Here is a 20,201-nt window from a genome sequence, read left to right on the forward strand (position 1 = left end):
TTGTCTCACCGTCTTCTCAGCCTGAATCCCCTCCAGTAGGGAGCCTCCTCCAGAAAGCCTTCCCTGACTGCTTCCGCCTGCACAGCTCTCTCCTCTGCCAGCCGTGGCTCCTGCTGTCTCCACTGCTCATCTGGTGCTCTTGAGGCCGTAAACTGATCTCCTCACCAGACTGTGAGCTTCCCTAGGGTCCAAAGCTCGGCAAAGACTTGAAGACACCTTCCTGACCATGCATCTGACTTTCATGGTCAGCCCTCCAGGGGCAGGGGTCATCTGTCTGCACTTTTGAGTCACTTGCCGTTGGCCGTTCATGTCCAAGCCTTAAACCTCCTAAGTCACCAGGGCCTGTTACTCTGTTGGGATGTGGCATCCGTGATGTCAGGATCATGGGTTTGTCTCTGATATGATCAAAAAGAAAATCTGTGCTGGCTGGTCCCTGCTGACCTCCAGCCTCTGCAAAGCCTTCCTCCTCGTCAGGCCCGGACAGACAACGCCCTGAGTGCCCAGGCTGGCTCTCCTCTGCTGGGCAGACGTGGAGTTTCTCCACCCGCTCCTCCCTGAGAAGGGCCTCCACACTGAGAAGGGCCACAGACAGGCTCCTCCTGCTGCTGACTGGGTTTGCACCTTGGATAGTTCAGCTTCAGACCCTCCCCGATTCCTCCTACACCCACCCCCATTCCCAAAGGACATGGGGGAGGGGAGTGAGGAGCTGGAGGGCTCATCCTTAAGGCTGTGGTCCAGCCTCACCCTTTGTGCCTCTGATGGGTGGCATTGATGCTGGGAGAACTTCCTCTGGGTCTCAGCACCCCAGCCAGACCTGAGAGAAGGCAGCAAGGCATGGGTTCTGCCCAGAAGGGTTGAGGTGTGAAGGCTGATTACTGGCTGTGTGATCTTGGGCAAGTCACCTCTCCTCTCTGAGGAGAATGGGGGTGCTGCTCGATCCACCTTGCGGGGCTGGTGCAGGGCTTGAGGTGCTCTTCCTGGAGGCTCTGGAGGACCTAATGAGAGAGCCAAGGCCCTGCTGGCTCTATCCATCTTCCTTCCAGAGCCCTGGCTTGGCTTTAGCAGCTGCAGGCTTTGCCTGGTTCCCCTGTGCGTCATCCTGGGCTGGGTGGGGAAGGAGAGTGGACAGGCACATCTGATCAGGAAGACTGGGCCTCGTGAACTTGGACTGAAGGGTGAGAAGATACAGGCCCCCCCCTCCCAGATTCAGACACTGTGCGTGCATGGGTGTAGGTGTCCACACCCTGGAATGCGAGCAGCAGTGAGACCCACAATGCATCACATCTGGTCTTCTGACTGCAGGGAGTGGACTCTCTCTTCTTTAGCCAAACCAATTCTTCTAAATTATTTTTTAAAAAGTCTAAGATGCCACATACTTGCCTTGCTTGTCCCTGTTTTCATGTCTTTGCCTGTGACACAGCCCAGATTCTACCTCTTGTTAAACCTGTCATTCCAATAATCACCTCCTCCAGGAAGCCTTCCTTGTCCCACCCCATTCTGGTAAATTCATACGCACAGTAGAGCTCTGGCCCTGGGCAGTATGATTTCTCTTTGCACTTTGTTGATCACACCTTGTCAGAGGTCCTCACCCCCGTCACCTCTCATTTCCCATGGACTGGACTCTAAGAATAAAATAACTGCAGCAGCTGTCATCAAGGAAGATCCCACAGCTCACCAACTGTATTCCACCTATGGCAGCTCCAAGGGGCTGTCACCATCCCCTTTGTAACAGGAGGTGGCGAGACATCACTGTGGGAAGGGCAGGACATGTGGGTGCGATGCCAGCATTGGTCCTGCTCTTTCCCCTGCTCCCTTCCCCCATCTGGCTGAGTCTCCCTAAGCTACTGTTTCCAAAGCACGACTTATATCTGCCCCAAAGCCTCAGACGGCTTCCCTTTGCCTAAAGGCATCAAATTATAGCACCTTCTGGAAACCCCTGTTCCCATATCTTGCCCTCCCCCGACAGGAGACCCCTGATTCTGGCCTCTTGGGATCCTCCAAGCTTTCCTTGACTCGGGTTATTTTCCCACCTGGGAAACTCTGCCTTTCCTCGCTCAAATCCTCTCCCCTCTGAAGGTCAATCAGGTGTTACCCTTCCTTTTTTTTTTTTAAATAAATTTATTTATTTATTATTTTTGGCTGCCGTGGGTTTTCGTTGCTGGGTGAGGGCTTCCTCTAGTTGCGGCTAGCGTGGGCTACTCTTCGTTGCGGTGCGCGGGCTTCCTACTGTGGTGGTTTGTCTTGTTGTGGAGCACGGGCTCTAAGCGCAGGCTTCTGTAGTTGTGGCATGCGGGCTCAGTAGTTGTGGCTCCCGGGCTCTAGAGTGCAGGCTCAGTAGTTGTAGCGCACGGGCTTAGTTGCTCCGCGGCATGTGGGATCTTCCTGGACCAGGGCTCGAACCCGTGTCCCCTGAATTGGCAGGCGGATTCTTAACCCCTGCGCCACCAGGGGAGTCCCAGGTGTTTCCCTTTCTGATCTCTCTGGTCCGTGCTGTCTCTCCCTGCCTCCCATCCCAGCCTCCCACTGCACAGCCTCACTGCTCCCATACTGCTCTCAGGCTGTTCCAAGTGGGGTGTGTCGGGGGCCAGGAGGGCACTGGATACATCTTGCCCACATCAGGGCTGCCTCGCTGAGGAATGCCTGGTCCAGGAAGGACTGCCTGTGACATCCTCTTGCTCATCCTGCCCGTCTCCTGAGGAAGCGGGCATCTTCCTCCTGCATTGCCCACACAGTGCCTGCAGCAGGACTCCGTGGGAACGGCACGGAGTGGGAGACAGGACCCCGTGGTTCCCTCTCTCTGTCATTCCTATTCCTGTCATCAGCCCCTTCACCTTGGGCAGCTTTTAAATATCATCCAGGAGCCCATTTGCAATAATTAATATCCCATTTCCCCTGAAACAGTCCTTTGCTAAATCAGCCGGGGCCAGAGGGATTTCGGTGAGGAGCCATGAGTCTCAACTTAACTTGCCGAACGGATTAAAAGAACCTTAAAAACAAAATGCAGATCAATCAACACCCTTTCCCCCAGCTGAAAACCTAAAGTCCATTTAAGCTTGGCAGGTTTGCAGTTAATTATAATTTCACACTTATGACAGGAGTTACCGAGGTATTTATAATGTGTGTCTGCCCCACGGGGCCCTCTCTAGGGACCGTTCCCACCAGCCACCTCCTTCCCCAACCACAAAGACCTGTCTTCATACAGCTGCTATTTGGGTTCAGTTGTGTCAACCAGAGGACCTTTCTGGAGTTTTAAAATTTCTTTTTAAAAGGAGCTTGGGAAAGAAAGGAGACAAAGATCCTTTTAAGACAGAAGGAACAGGGGTTGTGGAGAATAAAACTCCAGGGCAGGGGAACCTTGCACCATGATCTAGGGAGCCTAACTTGGAAGTGCTTAAACAACAGTAGGAGAGATTACGGTCAGATATGTGGTAGAACTTCCTGCCCATCAAAGAAGCCAAGCCCTGGGTGGGCCACTTGGCCTGGTGATGGAAGTGTCTAATCCTCAGTCCTTCCAAAAAGCAGACGGTCCCTGCCCGAGGCTGAGCACCACCACTGTCTGGGAAGTGGGGAAGGGTTGCCTTAGGTCTGACGTGAATTTCCCAAGCTGAACACTGTACTGCTTTTTCTTAAACATCAGTCCAAAATACGTCAGGGATGCAAGTACAGGGAAGATCTGCCGGGACATTGGCTTTGGGGCTGGTGTTCAAGGGAAAACATTACAGTCTACAGCTTGAGAAATTCCAGTGGGAATAGGGCAAGGCAGGCTGACAAAACAGGGTTTCTGAGCTCTGATGGAGGCTGAGAGAGGCCCTGGGGTTGCTCTTCTTCTTGGTGGTTTTTGAAAGCGGGGGGAGCTGGGTGAGAGGCCGACCCACGGGGGAGGCGGACACAGTGGCTCCTTGGGCCCCTCCAGGCCACGGGGTGCTGTGTCCTGGCCAACAGGGCACTTAGCTCTCCTCCAGCCAAAGGTTCACCTTGACGTCTCGCTCCAGGCCCCTGGGTGCAGACACAGCTGCGGGAAGGGAGCACGATGCTGAACCGGAGGACGGAGGATCTGAGGATACGGGGTCTGCAGGGTCTGGGAGGGGGGCGTGTAGAAAGGAAACACATCCCCATCACACACACTTCCAGGGGTCCACACACTGCCTGCTTCCAGGCGCTTCTGTGGGGACACAGAAAGATCGGGGGGTGGGGAGTGTGGGGCATTTTCTGCTCTGAGCTGCAGACCCCTCTCCTTTAGGTGGCTGCTTGGGGTCTCAGTCACTGGACCCCTTCTCAGCCCAGGGTCGCACCCTGTAGTTGGGGTGGGGTTGGCTCCACTCATTCTGAGGTCTCTCCAGCAGGGTACAAACCAGGAGCCCCAAAGTAGAGGTCAGGATGTGCTGGACACGGTGGGGACGCTCCTGAGGCCCCAAAGTGAGGAGACTGGGGCAGAGGTAGTGGGGGTTCTTGCTGTGGGACGACTTCCAGACGGTGGCTTGGCTGTGGCAGAAATGGGGCTGTTCTTGGGGCCAGAGCCTCTGTGCACCCCGCCCCCAGGGCCTTCTGCAGGGGCTCACACCTGTCCCCCAAGCCTTTCCTCACACCGTCCCCCTCCCCTCCCCCTGAACTGCACATCGGGTCAGGGGTCATCTAGAGTAACACCGTGTTTTAAAACCTTGTGTCTTACTGTCACGGTATCATTTCAGATGAATCTTCAGTGTGCTGTGCCCCACCCCCACCCTTTAGCCTTATGTTTCTTGTACCCCCTCCTGCCTGGGACAGGGGCTTCCTAGCAGAACCCTGAGGGGTTTCTGTTCACCCAGAAGCTTTTGTCAAGTGAGTCATTTATTGCCTCTCAAGACTGGAAAACGGGAACTTCTGTATATTGAATTTTCCTAAAGCGGGGCCATTTCATCTGCTGCTCACGAAATTGCCTACCTAGAGCATGGGACTAAATAGCTAGAAAAGTCTGGACGTGAGAAGCCCAGCATCGGGGGGTCACCAGTGTGGCCATGGGTCTCGGGGGCCCCAGGACCGCAAGGTGAGGCCCACACCCCTCAGCCAGTCCCCAAAAGACCCTTGAAGGCCCCCCGACAGCACATGGTCTGGGTCTGTTTAGAAATAAAATAATGCTTAGAGGAGAAGTGAGAAACTTAATAGGATTTTAAAAGCCACAGGAACTGATGGGGCTACAGATGGTGGAGGGGCTGGGAAGACGGAGTCAGCCCCGGTTTTATGGTGGGGAATGTGGCCTCGGGGAGGGCCTCAGAGCCACGTCCACATGCATCACGTCCAACCTCATTTGCTGGCCCAGCGGGACTCCGCTGCCACGTGAGCACCGGCTGTGATGAGGGGGACGGACTCCCTGAAGATGCTGTTAAACGGACAGGGAGCCGCGAGAGGCTGCAGGAGCCGCTTGGCTAAGTGACCGGCCCTCACCTGCCTCGAATGACTCACGGGCTGTCGCACCCGCCCCCCAACCCTCCATGCCTTCCTCGCCCTGCCTTTCCTGCCAGAGAGAGAGGGAGACAGGAGCGGGAGACTGAACTGGTGGAGAGACGCAGACATGGGCTCCCAGGTCCGCAAAGGGAGGAGAGGGAGGCAGTGGAAGCTCCGGGGTGGGGGACTTCAGCCCCAGGTGGTTCTGCAGGACTTGGAGGGGTACATAAAAGAAGTTCCGTCACCCTCTAGAAGCTTCCGTGTGTGTGTGTGTGTGTCGGGGTGGGCAGGGGCAGGCGGGGGACAGTCCATGGCTGCAGCTCAGGGCTGCTCCCCTTGACATCGCCCGAGCCTCCTCCAGGCCCTGCTGCCCAGGGCGGGGTGGGGTGGGGGAACCACAGGACTTTATAACACGGAGCTCAGCCCTCCTGCTGTGTCCACCCTACACTTTTCCTTCCACCATCATCGGGCCTCCGTCCAGGCTCCCCTATCGGGTTCAGTCTCAGCTGCCCCTTTGCCTCCCTAGCCTGGGCCTGACCAAGGCCCCCTCAGGAAAACACGCCTGATGGGCCAGAGAGGGACCGTGGGAGCCCCTCGTCGGTCCCCACGGTGGGCATGACCGCTTCCCTCGCTCGGGCTCACATGTCTCACACGCTGCTGGAGGCTGGAGCGTGTCTGTGCTCATGTGGTTTCCAGTCTGGGTGTCTGGAGGGGTGAGAGTGTGGCGGCCACCCGGGAGGGCTGCTTTCACCGTTGCTCCTGTTCCCTCGGAAGGGCTCCCCGGTGCCTCCCTGCTCCCTCTGAGGGGGCGGCCCCTTGAACCCTGAGGCCCCTCTTTCCCAGGACTCCCTCCCAAGCCATCTTGGTTTCTAACTTCTCCAGCGCCTCAGCCTGACATCTTGCTGCTTTGTTCTGTCATTTCATGCAGATGAGATACAAACGGGTGGCCCCAGTCTGTGCCCCGCCCCCAGTCACTGGATCCCTGGTGGGGACGTTCCGTTTCACTTCACCAGACGTGAGTGTGGAATTGGGTGTGTGTCTGTGGGTGCCTTTGTCAGCGCTGAGCGGATAGCGTGTTGGTGGGAAAGGTGTGTGAGCGCCTCTCTCATCTGGGGCCTGGATGAGGCCTGCATTAGCTGAAACTTCTGACCTGCAGCTGGCTACTGGGAAGAGGTGGGGGTGGTTTCTGGTGATGGGGCCAGAGGGGTGTGGCTTCCCAGGGCACAGCTCACATCTGCTGCTCTGTGGCTGGGACTGGCGGAGGTGGGGTGGGACCAGGCCGACGTCTGCTGTACTGGCCCAGGTCTCAGCCACTCCTTCCCTCCTCAAGGGCTCCTACTTGTTTGCTGACCCTCTTGAGCCCCTTGAGTGAGCGGTGGACCCCAGCCCCAGCCTCCTCCGGTTCAGCCCAGGGAGCCCCCAAGCAGGTTTCCTGCCTGAGGCCAGGCTGCTCAGAGCCTGACTTCCTGAAAGGACCCCCTACATTCTGGCTGCAGGAGCCTTGCCCGGTGGGGGGAGCTTATCCTGTCTTAAGCCGTAGCACTCATTTGGACTGAGACCAGGGAAGATGGGGAGGGGGTCAGGGCTACAGGGCAGCACACTGCGGGCACCCACCCAGAGGCTGAGAGTGAAACGGAGAGGCTGAAGGGCCCCTGCAGCTGTGGAGACCCAGTTCAGACGGGGACCGAGAACCAGCTCTTGGGGCGGGTACGTCTGCCTGCTAGGAGGCAAAGGACACAACAGTGCACGCCAAAGAAAGCGTCCTTGCCTCTGAGATGGCCAGGGCAGGTGGGAGGGTGCCCTCTACCTGGTTCCTCTCTATCCGCAGCCTGCCTCACTCCCCTGGTGAATGAACTGGCTTGCTTATTTGGGGGTGAATCTGAGTTGATATACGACTTGCTCCGGCAAGTTCTGTGGGGTTAACAGGATCCTCCTTGCAGCGGGATGGGTCCTGGGGAAGCTCTTTCTCCTTTGGTTTTCTTTCCCCACCTAGCTGGAGCCCTGGCTCTTGGTGGTGGTATCAGGGGCTGTCTCCTGTCTTCCTGCCCAGGGATGTTACAGCTGTGATGCCCTCTCTTTGCCTGGTCCTCCACGGGGTCAGTGGCTCCTGCTTCTGATGGAGACAAGTACAACCCCTTGGCCTTGTGTTCAGGGTCCCATTTTCACTTTGGGCCCTCACTGTCTCCTGCCAAGTCTACACCTCTTGGTCCAGTTTTCGTCTCCTCCAGGAAGCCCTCCCTGCTTGCTCCAAGCCACAGTGGGTTCTCTCTTCTCTAACCCCTGCAGCCCTGGTCTCTCATGTCTTATGGGTAGGTCCGGGAGCTTCTCGTCCAGCCTGGCCCTGCCTCCTTCACCTGGGACCCTGTTCCTCTCCCCTCATTTACCTTGAGGATAGCCCTAGAGGTATGACAAACGCCTGCAGCACCTTCCCACTGTCCCCTGAGTCCAAAAGACTATCCTAGGAGTCAGAGGAATGCAGAGTACCTGGGTGCTGGTTACTGACAGGCAGGGCTTTGAATTCTGGCTCTGCCACCACCTAGCTGTGTGACCTGAAACAAGTTACTTAGCCTCTCTGTGCCTTGGTTTGTACCTTTAAGTGGGGCCAATAACTTCCACCTCCCAAAGTTTTTGTATGGATTAAATGTATTTGTTTCAAGTCCCAGCCCTCGGCAGTCCAGTGGTTAAGACTCTGCGCTCTCACTGCTGAGGGCCTGGGTTCAATCCCTGGTTGGGGAACTAAGGTCCCACAGGCTGCGTGGTGTGACCAAATCAAATCAAATCAAATCAAATCAAATCAGATCAAATCCCAGCCCTCAGTGGGTGCTCCGTAAACAGCAGCTTTCCTGGATAGTGAGATCTCCCACCCCTGGGTGGGGGGGTGGAGGCCCAGAGAAGCAGTGTCCAGGCCAGAGCTCATTCTGGACAAAGATGGGACTAGAACCCAGGACCAGAACAAGAGCTGCCGTCCTGTACTCTTCCTGGGGAGCTCCAGCCAAGCACCTAGCCTGTGTAATCCGGGATGAGGAGAGCCCGGGTGGGGCAGACCCACCTCTCCCTCTGGGGCCACTTCCTCTTCCGGCCGCTCCTTCCTCCTCCCAGCTGTGCCCCCAGGTCTTCCCAGCTCCCTGCCGCCTTCCCGTCTCCCCACTTTCTCCCAGGCCTCCCTCCTCCCCCTGCCCCTTTCCCTTCACCTTTCTGGGCTCTTCCTTTCCCATCGTGTTCCTCCCCCGCCCCTTCCACTCCCAGCCCTGCCTTCCATACCCTTCTCCTGTTCCCACTTCTTTCATCTTTTTAATGTTCACCTCTCCCCCATCCCCTCCCCCCACTGAAGAAGTATTTAATGGATATTAAATTATTTTAAACTTTCTTTTTTTTTTTTCAAATAGCTTGGTGATGATGCTGACGCAGGATCATCTCCCTGTTTAATACTGAATATGCAATTAATAGAGAGATGTTTAGGTTTGGCTCTCTTTTCCCCCCTTTCTACTGTAGGAAGAATAAAAAAGCTGATTAATCTGGTTTGGGGCAAGTGTCAGCGCAGGAGATATATGGGAGAAAGGAGATGAGGTTAGCAACTTGAAGTCGGAGAGTTACTGCCTCCAAGGCCAGTGAGGGGAGAAACGGTTTGCATTAGAGCGCAGCGCGGCCTCGCTGGCAGCAGGCTTCCCGACACCCTGCTCCCATCCTGGATTAAACTAGGCCTTCTTCATGCCACCCCGACTTCTCCAGGTGTGGAATATCCGCTCCTTCAAGGCAGCTCAGGTCCCACGTCCTCCGAGGTCTCTGGCTGCCCCCACCTCGGGGACCCCTCCTCTGGGACCGCAGGTACCACTTACCGTCCAAGCTCCCTCCCCACCGAAGCCAGGGGTCTCTGCTGCCTCCTGGCCCTGCTACACGGACAGGGCGCTGCAGGTGAGTCACTGCCTGACAGGTGACCTGGGGGCCAGGTCCTGCTGGTCCTTTCTCACGGAGACAGTCTCTGGGAGAAGCCCTGCCCCTGCCCCGTGTCACCGAGGGCACCTGCGTGAGGCCAGACCGCACGCCTCTCTCCGCCAGGGCAGGGGGCCTGGCCCTGGGTGTTTGAGGAGCCTCTGTGTGCAGAGAAAACCAAGTAATGGACTGCCAGGAGAGGGGCAGGAGCACGCAGCGTGACCCAGGTGTGGTCTGCAGCACGAGCCCTTCACACCCGAACCATTTTTACTCTTCAACCAACCTGCCCTCATGATCGGGGTCCTCGGGATGGGGAGCTCACCTGTGCCCTGGGCACGGGGCCCCTTCGGGCAGCTGGGCTTGTTGGGTGGGATTCGAGGCCTGGGTCAGGAGGGCCCCAGAGCCATAGAGGCCTTGTGCCAAGGTGGAGGCCCTGCTGGGGCCCAGAGGGTAGAGGCCTGTGCTGGAGGGACCACAGGTCCCAGGGGTGGGCAGGCCGCCTGTGGCCACACTACAGTTTCCTCAGGACAAGAGCCTTGACTCTGAATTTGCAAATAGCTTTTGCCTATTTTTCGCTTTTAATTTCCTGGAAAATTGGTGGGGGAGAGCAGGGGAAGGAGAGAGAAGTTCCTCAGCGCCCGGTTGAGCTGAGCTGAGAGTGAGTGTTCAGGCCTAGCCAGGGAGAGCCCAGGGGCAGAGGGCACTGGCTTGGGCATGGTGTGGGCACGGACACCCGGGCCAGAAGCCTGGAGGGTGGGCGCTCGGCAGAGGAGCCAGAGCCTGGCCTGGTCGAGCCTCTGTGTGCAGTGGGGGTGGGGGGCGGGGGAGGGAGGCCCCCGCTGTGGACGGAACAGAGCCTCCCCTTGGGGCACAGAGGCCTGAGTCTGGGGGTGAGGCTCTGTCCCCTTCCAGACATCTGCCTGTCCACCTGTATGTAGGTCCAGGATCTTGACTTCGGCAGCCCCACCCCCCAGTGGGCAGCCCCCCCCAGATTCACCCACTCTGGCCTGAGCCTTCCCAGGGCAGGACTGAAACACATTTCCTGCCTCCCAGCCTGGCACCCTTTCAACTAGTCCAGTCCCATCCCAGTGGGGTTTTCCTTGGTGACACAGAGGTGGGCCTACCCTTTCGGGTGTCTTAAAGGGGGCAGTGGAGTGCCCAGGACATCCTACTTGTTTACTCATGGGAAGGAGGGAACCCCAGCATACGGCAGACCCCAATTCTCCCCCACTCTGTCCCCACATCCGTCACCCAGAGCTCCAAAGCCCTGTCCCAACCCTGGGCCATGAGGTCCCCAGGGGGCAGGGGGAGGCGGCAGGGAGTTGCTGCAAGGCTGCATCAGGGGGAGGGAAGGGGGGAGGGAAGGAAAGGAGGGACGGGGCGGGGCAGAGACAAGTGGGCCCTCACGTGAAGGGGGCTGGCGCGGGCAGCTACTACCTCCTCGGCTCTCGCTGTCCGCTGGCTTCACCTGGATCGGCCGGTTCATCTGCAACAGAGCACAGGGGGGCAGTGTTAGAGCAGACACACCTGCACCCGAAGGTACGCAGGTGTTCACGGCGACATAGCACACGGACCACACCACCGACACATACACCCGCGCACCCGCGCAGCTGCAAACGAGCGGGTCTTCACTAAAGCCCCACCCAACTCCCCTCCCCAGTGTGGTCCCCAGGGTCCCCTGATTTCAGGAGGGTTTCTGAGGATTGGAGACCTCCAATCCTGAGAGGGACCGCCAGTGGTCCCTCTCCCAGCTTTGAGCAGCTCTTGCTGTGATACTAGAATCTGAGGTGTCCCCTCTCTGGCCCACCCTGGAGACAGATCGCTTTGCTGAAACTAGCTGGTCTCTGGCCAAAGACTAACTCCTGCCCAGGTTGGGGCATGGCAGTGAGTTGCACCCCATCCCTGCAGTATCCTGCAGACGCTGGCTGTGGGTCCCAGGGGTGCCTGAGGCTCTGGACCACCCAGCTCCTTGTTGGAGCAGAGCTCAGGGCTGGGGCTCCTGACTGCGGCCAGGCTGTCCCCTCGGGGTGTATGTGGAGTGGGCACAGCTACTTGTCTCACGTGGTGTCTGGGTGCCAGGACGACACCGGGCACGGCCTGACGCCCCCAGCCTTTTAGCCGCCGGCCTCTCTGGAGGATCCGTTTCAATGCCTCATTCAGGCCACTAGGGGGCTCTGAACTCCAAGGATCTGGGGCTCCGCAGCCTGTTTTTCATCCTCCGGATGCCGGAGGCATAAGGTGGGCTCTCAGGCCCTGACGATATTTCAAACAATAAAAATGGTAGGAATCACGCAAATGGAATTGTATTTTATGTCTTTGCCAGTGCTTTTGCTTGTCCTGTACCTCTCTTATCCCTTACTCTATTTGCATTTCTCTCACAAACAAACCCTGAGAGGCAGGCAGCGCAGGTACTAAATGCCCCCATTTTGTAGATGGAGAAGCTGAGGCGGGGCCACCTTGTGGCAAGATGTGCCTGGGAACCTGGGTCCGCCAGGGCTATTTTTGGGCTTTTGTCCTGCACCAGGTGACTTTCCGTTGCCAATTCCCCTTGTGTATGGAGGCTGGACTAGCCAGTCACAAGCTTCCTTCTGGTCTAGGATTCGAAGTGAGTTTTGGTTGCGTCAAGACGCTGGGTGGGGGAGTGTGGGTGCCCGTGACTCAGCAAGGTGAAGATGAGGCCAGGGGAAGGTCAGAGCCACGCAAGGAAGGACAGAGGCGGGAGGCAGGGCACAGAACCGAGGAAAAGGAAGCACAGGTGGCCCGGGGGGTAAGATAGGATTCTGCGGGGCCAGTCCACTAAGAGGGGGTCCGGGTGCCACTGTTTCCCAGGAGGTCCCCACTCGGCACCCCTTATGGAGTGGAGGGAAATGAAGGTACTTGGTATGTACGCTCTGCCTGCGGAGGAAGGTGTGGGTTTACGGGAACCTCCAATTAACAGGGAGAAGGAAGAGGGGCATAGGAAATTCCCAGCTTCATTTCGGGGGTCCTGGCTCCCCCACAGACCACCTCCTTTCCAGTCCTTGAGCGAAGGGTCCAGAAGGCTGAGCTTGCATCTGGCTGTGGGAGAAGGGCTGTACTCTCGGGTTCCCGTTCTGTGTCTTCAGAGACTCCACATCCAGCCCTTCCCTAGGCTGTCCCTCCCTTCTGGAACACCCCTTCCTCCTAGTCTCCCCCAAAGCTGCAATAGTCTCTTACTCCAGAAAGGCCCCACGGCTGACCTGGACCCAGTTCTCGACATTGTATTCTCCTGGGTATATTTCTATGGCTTTCTTGCTTATGTAATTATTATAATGCTCCACAGAGGGATTATTATCTCTCTCCTGCCAATGAAAAGCCAAGCTCGGAGGAGTGGCAGATCCAGGCTGCAGCCAGGGTGGGTAGGCACGGTGCTACCATGATAAGGTGGGCTGGACTTCCTATACTTCGCCTCATTTGACCCCAAAGCTGCTCTGAAAGGAGGGGGTCAAGGGAAGATGTCCATCTGGCAAGGGCCACCAAATCGAATACAACCTCCTCAGCCTGGTCCCCCAAATCTGGCCCCCACCGCCTCTTGCATCATTCCATTCCTCACGACCGGGCACTTTCCTCCCCGATCTGTTCCTTCGGCCTGTGAGCTCTTTTCCCATACCCCCACCAGCCTCTGGCCCTTGACCCTGAAGCCTTCCTGGTACTTCCAGGGGGCCTTCCAGGGGGAAGGGTCCAGCAGGAATTCTCCCTTTTCCATATAGAATGTACAGTCAAGTTGGGAATGGAGATGCAAGGGGGCCACCACACTGCTACACCTGCAGGAACACGAACAGCTGCTACAAAATTATGGTGTCGGATTATCATCACTTCCCCCGGGATGTGTGCAAACAGATGATCCTTAACCAAGGAAATGGAGTTTCAGAGAGGTTAAGAAACTAGCTTGAGGTCACACAGGTGGTACACGGTGATCAAGATGAACCCAGGACTCTTAACACCAGCCTACATGTTCGGGAGATTCTGGGAACCAGACGTGACAGGCTTAGGAAAGGTCCAGGAAAGTTCAAACCAGAGTGTGGGGAAGGGGGTGAGTGGTGGGCTGGTTCAGGCTTCCCCGCTAAGGAGTGGGGCGTGAGGAGGGCCAGGCAGACGAGTGGGAACCAGGCGCAGCTGGGCTCTGCTGCCGTGGAGACGAGGGAAGGAGGAGGCCGCAGAGGAGGCTCCATCCCTGGGGCCAGAGCAGGCCCAGGCCGACCCGAATGCTTAGAGGCAATGCTGGGAGGAAAGGCAGGGACCGTGGGGGGACGCCTCCCCTGGCACCTTGTTTCTGAGTCCCATGGCAAGTCTCTATGGAGAGCAGAGGTGGGGAGTCCTATGGATGGACAAGGGCTGGGGTACAACTGTTTCTGTTATAATGGGACCCATTTTCCACGGTAAATTAAACAAGGCAAATGGAATCTGCCTGTGCATGGAGCCTTCCACCCCGGGCATGTCACCCTCAGGCAGCCAGCCACGGGCCCGCTGTCCTTGACACCTGGGCACTCGTGAATGCTCTGCCCCAGGCTCACGGGCTTAGGCCTGATTCCCCTCAGTTCCACCCCCCACCCCCCAGCAAGCCCTCCCTGACCAGGCCAGCCCTGGACGGTGCTCCCAGACCTCCTCCATCGCTGGGCTCCTGGCAGTGGGGACCCAGGGGCTCATCTAGCCTCCTACCTGTCCTCAGCCATGGTCTGGGCACCCACAATGGAGCAGAATTGCCCTGGTTCCCATGGACCTGTGGCTCCTGGGGTCATATTTCATGTCCTATTATTATCTAGGGATGGTCAGAGTCCATACAGCCTTTGCAGGGCTGTCAGGGTGGTGCCAGGATAGATGGAGAGAGAAAGAAATCCCGTGCTTTCTTAATTCTCAGCAGAAATAAAGTGTCAGGCTCAGCTGGGAAGATTTCTTAGGTAGAGCAGACTCTGTACAGATGCCTCGGGCCTGAAGGGAGATCTCCCTCCTTCGGCCCGTGTTTCTCTTCCCTGTTCCAGACTCCAGCCCCATCTAGCCTCGCCCAGGCCTGCTTACATCCTGGGGGCAGAGGGCAGACCATGCCACAGAGATGGGCAGTGAGGCAGGAACGGTGAAGAAGGGGAGAGAGGATACTGGTAGGAAGGCGGGAGGGGCATTTGCCATCTCCTTGCCTGTCTTCTAACTTTGACTGTGGCTTCAGGACCTCTTGGCCACATGAGCCCCAGGGCATCCCCTGCAGGTGAATGTCGAGGATGCTGGGGCCCATTTCTTGGTGCCTTTCCTTTAACCCATCCCTTGCTCCTCTGTCCAGCCATCCTGTCCCTCTCAGCCACTGTATTATCCTTCTGGGAGGGACTGGGCCTGGGCCTGGGCCTGGGGGCTGGGTCATCAGCATCCCCATGTTCCCCTGTGGCCTTCAGCCCCGGTTGTGCCTCCAGGTGCCTGAGCTGGGCCGCCTTCCCTGGGTCAGGAACAGCTCCCTGAAGCCACCCTCAGGCTTCTGGGGTCAGCCCTCTGGGGACATCACTAACTTCCTTTGTCATCCACTGTGTTCCGGCTTCCAGCCCCAGGGGCCCCTCAGGGGGAGCGAGTGGTCCTGGCCTAGGTCTGGGGCCCTCTCTGCTCCCTGCTGCAGCCAGTGGTGGGTGGCGGGGCCTCCTTCCCTCCCAGGCTCTCTGCCCTGGCCCCGCCGCCCCTCCTCCTCCCCGTCTCTGCCACTCTTTGCATCAACACATACCCATGCATTAAACAAGACATTCCATTAATTTCTTCATCATCATAACTTAAGCTGGGACATACCCTTTAAATATTCATTCAGCTATGAAAACTGGGCATTAAAATTTTAATAATGTCAAGCTCATTTGAACTGGGCTCCTTGGGGACGATTACGATACAATTAGAATAAATACAATGATTGATCTGGTCCACAGGCTTCACCTGTCTGTCCAGCGTGGCTTCCCGCGTAAGGAGAGGCCTGTGGCCAGTGGGCAGACAGACAGACTGATGGACAGGCCAGCTGGCTCTTCCTTGACTCCCTCTCCCCCTCCCATCTCTGCTCCGGGGGCCACGTCTCCCTCCCACAGGGGTCTGCGGGTCTCTGCTGCCCCCTGTGGGCCAGGGTGCAGGGCCGTCCCTCCGCACCTGGGAAGCTGGCCCTGATTAACCGTCGTGGTTCCAGTTACCACTTTCCTTGTCCTCCTGGTACAACATGGGCTGTGCCCCTGGGTTTGTGCCTGTGTGAGAGCCATTCTCTTGTCTGTGCGTCTCTTCACCCCGGCCCTGCGAGGGGCTCCCTGAGGCTGGAATGAAACCCCACCAGAGCAGGCCCAGCCTGCGGAGGGGGCCCCTGGTCCCTGAGCGCCCACATGTGTTCTGCCACCAGACCAGACTGTCTTCACTTGGCTTCCTTTCTGCTGCAATCACCTTCCTGAGGGCTGGCATGGAGGTTTTGGGGGGTGGCTGAGCCCCCTCTGTCCTTCACTGCCTGGCACCTGCCTAAGCCAGTGCCAGGGTGAGCCATGGGGACGTCCGGAACTCGCCCCTGCTTCACTGGGGACAGCCCTTGCTGCCTGCAGGATCACTTGGGGCCCTTCCCCCTGGAGCTGGGTCCCCCTCCACCTGTCTTCTCAGCACCCGAAGCCCCCTGCTTCACACCGGGCCCCAGTGAGCTGACCCAGAGCTGTCTGAGAAAGAGCCTGGGAAGTTCCCTGTCACTCCTCAAAGGCCATCCAAACCCTCCTCTTCCTCAAAAAACTTCCTGCCCTTCCAGTAAGACTTCCTTGGTTACCTCTCAGCCCCCCAGCCACACATGGCCCTATACCACTCTCTCTCTCTCTCAGTGTGTGTGTGTGTGTGTGTGTGCGTGTGTGTGCGCGCGCGCATGCGCACGCGTGACTGTGACAGAGAGACACTTGTTTCTCAAGCAAGAGCAGGGCAATGATTTCCTACTCACAGACTCCCAGACCCTAACTCAGGACCGAGCTCCCCTGGAGTGTGTGTGTGTGTATGTGTGTGTGTGTGTGTGTGTGTGTGTGTGTGTGTGCACACATGCATCCATGCTCACGCTTGAGTAGTACTTGTGTGACATCACAGACATCATGAAACAATTCATTCAGCTTGGGTGTTGGGATTAACCGAGACGAGGGAAGAAACTAGTGCAGTGCTCCCAACAAACCTCAGCTTCCATGTTGTTTGCCAGTCTGTGACCCAGAAATGCCGCAGGAAGGGCTGGACCAATGCCCTGCACGGGGCTGGGGAGGGGGAGCGGGAGGACAGTTGGGGTGGCAGGGTTACTGGCGTGGCCTATGGAGATGGCCAGCGTGCTCTCCAGCCGGCAGCTGAGCCCCCAGATGTACTTCCAGGGTGGGTGTCCAAACCTCAAAGCTGAGGGTCCTTTCTGGCTCCTTTTGGGATGTGTGGGTGTCTGGTGATACCCCGTTTTCTGCTCACCAGGAGGGCTCGCATCTCCCCAAACCATGCAGTAATCTGGTAATGCTGATCCTTCTTCTGTTCAAACCTGCAGTCTGCACTGGAAGCAGCTCTTAGCTCTGTGCGCCCACACATTCCTCAGAGCCTGGCCCCTGCTCTTCATCTGTCCTGCTGTTTGTTCTCATCCCCCCAGAGAACTCAGCTTTTATGCTGTCTGCCCCCCACCCCAGCACACACGACGGTCATGGAAATGGTGAAGCAGCAGACCCTGCGTTCTGGACCTGTTGGGGCATCTGTGCCCCATCTTCAGTGGCACTGCTGCTCTGGGAAGAGAGACATAATTTTCAGGGCCCCCTGTTCAAAAAGCAAGGAAAAAAGCATCATTAAAGCACTAAAATATAAAGCTTTCCCTTTCTTTCATGGTCTCTCTCTTTCTTGACTTGTCATGGTATTTTTTTACCTGCTATTTGATGTCGTTTTAAGTAAAGAAAAATATAAATTTTAAATTATTAGCATGGATTCTACCATTCATCTTTATTTTGTGTGATGCCAGTTTTAAGTGCAAACATCAGAACATTTAACGCCTATGCAGAATCACCAAAATTATACAATTCGTTTTTGTGACTCATGCCTGGAGGGTGCCTTGAGCTGGCCAGAGGAGAGAAATGCAAGCCAGACTCAGGAAGGTTAAGAAGAAAGAGAGGGTCTCCTCAGGCATGGAGACCCTCACAGGTACCCAGAGCCCCGCCCTGCAACATGGGGGGCAGGCTGGGCCTGAGGACTGCTGGGTTCTCTCTTCCACTGACTACAGACTGACCTGGTACAATCCAGCCAAGGGTGTGCCCTGGGAAGTAAAGCCAGACTTCACTTGTGCCCAAGGTACCCCCTGACCTAACCCACAGTGGGCAGGTGATCCTCAAGGGGATTGTAAATGCTGTGCCAGGGATGCATTAGTCAGCTGGGCAAGATGCTCACTCCTGCTAAGACAATGCCTCTGTTGACCAGACAGACATGCCACAGTGCTGCCAGTCTGGGGTACCACAGGGAAAGTGGGCCCCACCCGCTCCTCCCTATACCCCACCCAGGCCGTTGCTGGCTGGCCTAGAAGGCAGAGTGATTTCATGTGGGGACCAGGATGTAAATGGATCAGGCAGGCGGTGGGAGGCAAAACCGATCATAAGCAGAGGCCCCAAGCCCCCTACACGGGCTCCTTCATGCCACAGACTTCACTTATGAAGCACAAGTTCAAAGATAAAATTTTAAGAATTTCAAGGTGGCAACTGCAGAGCGCTAAACCCTAAGCATGGGACCCTTCTGAGCGTGGGGCCCTGTGTGACAGCACAGGGGGCCTGCCCATGAACTTGCCCTGAGCGTGATGCCCTTCTGGGTCCCCATCATCCTGCAAGCTTATCTCTATCCACCAGCTCCAGGCATCAGACATATCCTTGACCATCAGGTGTTTTCAGGTGGAGCTGTGCACAAGCTCCTGAAACAGAGAATGGTACTCAAAGATTTATCTTTAAAAAAAATTTTAAAAAAAATAATAAATTTATTTATTTATTTTTGGCCGCGTTGGGTCTTCGTTGCTGCGCGCGGGCTTTCTCTAGTTGCGGAGAGCGGGGCCTACTCTTCATTGCGGTGCACAGACTTCTCGTTGTGGTGGCTTGTCTTGTTGCAGAGCACGGGCTCTAGGCGCTCGGGCTTCAGTAGTTGCAGCACGGGGGCTCAGTAGTTGTGGCGCACCGGCTTAGTTGCTCCGCGGCATGTGGGATCTTCCCATACCAGGGATGGAACCCGTGTCCCCTGCATTGGCAGGAGGATTCTTAACCATTGCGCCACCAGGGAAGTCCCAAGATTTATCTTTTATAGGTGAACTTTGGGCAAGTTTGGGAGGATAGACTGAGAATTTCCAGACTTTGGTGTAAAAGGCTGGTGGTGAGGATGCAACCATCTGATACAGCTAGAGAAGAGAACTCACTAATGAGAGCATGGGGACCACAGGTGGGCGGCTCTACAGTGACCCTGCCCTCCACCAGGATTTTGTCTTCATGGCACTTAGCATTCATAATGAACAAATTAATTAATAGAGAAATTGTTTGTTTAAAGCCCCAGGAGGGCAGATTCTGAATCCTGGGCCCCGCTGGATTCCCCTGGCTGTGCACAGCGGGCCCTCAGTAACCTTGGAAGGAAAGGATGAACCCTTGCTGCAGGGGCCCCCCAGTCCCCCAGAGAGAAGGGATCGAAGGGGAATGGCAGAAGCAGCGCACATTATTTGTAGCTTGTTGTAAATGTATTGTTTTAATTACCTCCTTAATAAATTGTGTAAGGCTCACTCCACAGGGTGGGGTTAGAGATTCAAGGAATCCCGTTTGCTGTCGTCATAAAGTTTTGACTTAAGGACACCCCAGCAATGACTGCAGAGTGACATGTGCCTTTGCTGGAGGCACTCCCCCACCACGGGCCAGACTCCGAGGCGACCCTGGCCAGGCCAGTTGGTGGTGCTGCTCCCAGGGCCTGAGGGCAGGTCCCGAGCCTGCTGTGGGTGCAACGTTCTTGTTCCCTTCTCGGCTCAGCCACCACCCATGCCTCCCTCAGGTCTCAGCATCGCCCTGGCCTTGCAATAAATTAGGGGTCCCTTCAAGCTCCCCGTTCTTTCCTTCATTGCCTTGCCACAATCTGGGACAGTGATAAGCCATTATGGTTCTCAAGCTGTGGATTTATTTGTTTAATATTTGTCTCCTCTTTACGAGGGAAGGTCCACACCTGTTCTGTTCCCACTGCACACCCAGAGTCGGGCGTGGCACCCAGTACCCCGTAGGTGTTCAATAAATGCTCACTGACCAAGTGGATGACTGAATCCTCTATTGTGCCTGTCACTGGCATCGTTCCCTCCTGCCTCAGCCACGGTCTGGCGACAGGAGTGTCCAGAGGCCAGAAGTGGTCACCTGCTGAACAGCCCTATTTCTGATCCAGAGAGAAAGGCCCTTTAACCCTCCCTCCTCCAGCAAAGTGGCGATGTTGTACCTCCGGATTAGGAAGGGTTTACTGAACCAGTGATCATGGTTTAGAGAGACAGCCAGTGAGCGCAGACCAGACAGAAGAACCTGGAGGTTATTGTTAAAATATGCAAATCCACAGCCCATTGAAATGCAAACCCTCCAGATAAGATTTTTAATAAATCTGGTTCTGCTCCCATTCCCCGCATCCAGGAGGCCATCTGATGCTTGTTGGGTCAGGCATGTAGGCCCTGTCAGCTCTTCACCCCTCTCCTCATTTAGATGGCCCAGCTCGGAGCTGCCCCTGAAGTGGTGGTGGGGGGTGCCTGCCAGCCAAGGCCCTCTGTTGGTCCCTTGGTAAAACACTTGAGGTCACCTCTGGATCCTTCCCCTTCTTCACCTTCATCCTCACCTCCTCTCATTGGTCTGAAGGGCAGAGTCCTAAGC

At 56.5% G+C, this 20,201-nt stretch overlaps 1 protein-coding gene across 50 annotated transcripts in view; it reads right to left on the minus strand.

The window, feature by feature from the left end:
* The window catches only part of CELF4 (CUGBP Elav-like family member 4), a gene marked incomplete at both ends in the record, with an annotated part of 299,138 nt that overhangs the window by 61,790 nt on the left and 217,147 nt on the right, over positions 1–20,201 (minus strand). For 26 of the 50 annotated variants that reach the window (XM_079717775.1, XM_079717772.1, XM_079717809.1 and 23 more), the window contains one exon: positions 10,759–10,837. In XM_079717775.1, coding sequence (XP_079573901.1) covers positions 10,759–10,837 — 79 coding nt within the window. The remainder of the gene's footprint in view (positions 1–10,758; positions 10,838–20,201) is intronic. The other 24 variants (XM_079717784.1, XM_079717783.1, XM_079717764.1 and 21 more) reach the window with 2 other exon arrangements.

The sequence above is a fragment of the Hyperoodon ampullatus genome, assembly GCF_949752795.1.
Source record: "Hyperoodon ampullatus genome assembly, chromosome: 13".
NCBI classification, from domain to species: Eukaryota; Metazoa; Chordata; class Mammalia; order Artiodactyla; family Ziphiidae; genus Hyperoodon; species Hyperoodon ampullatus.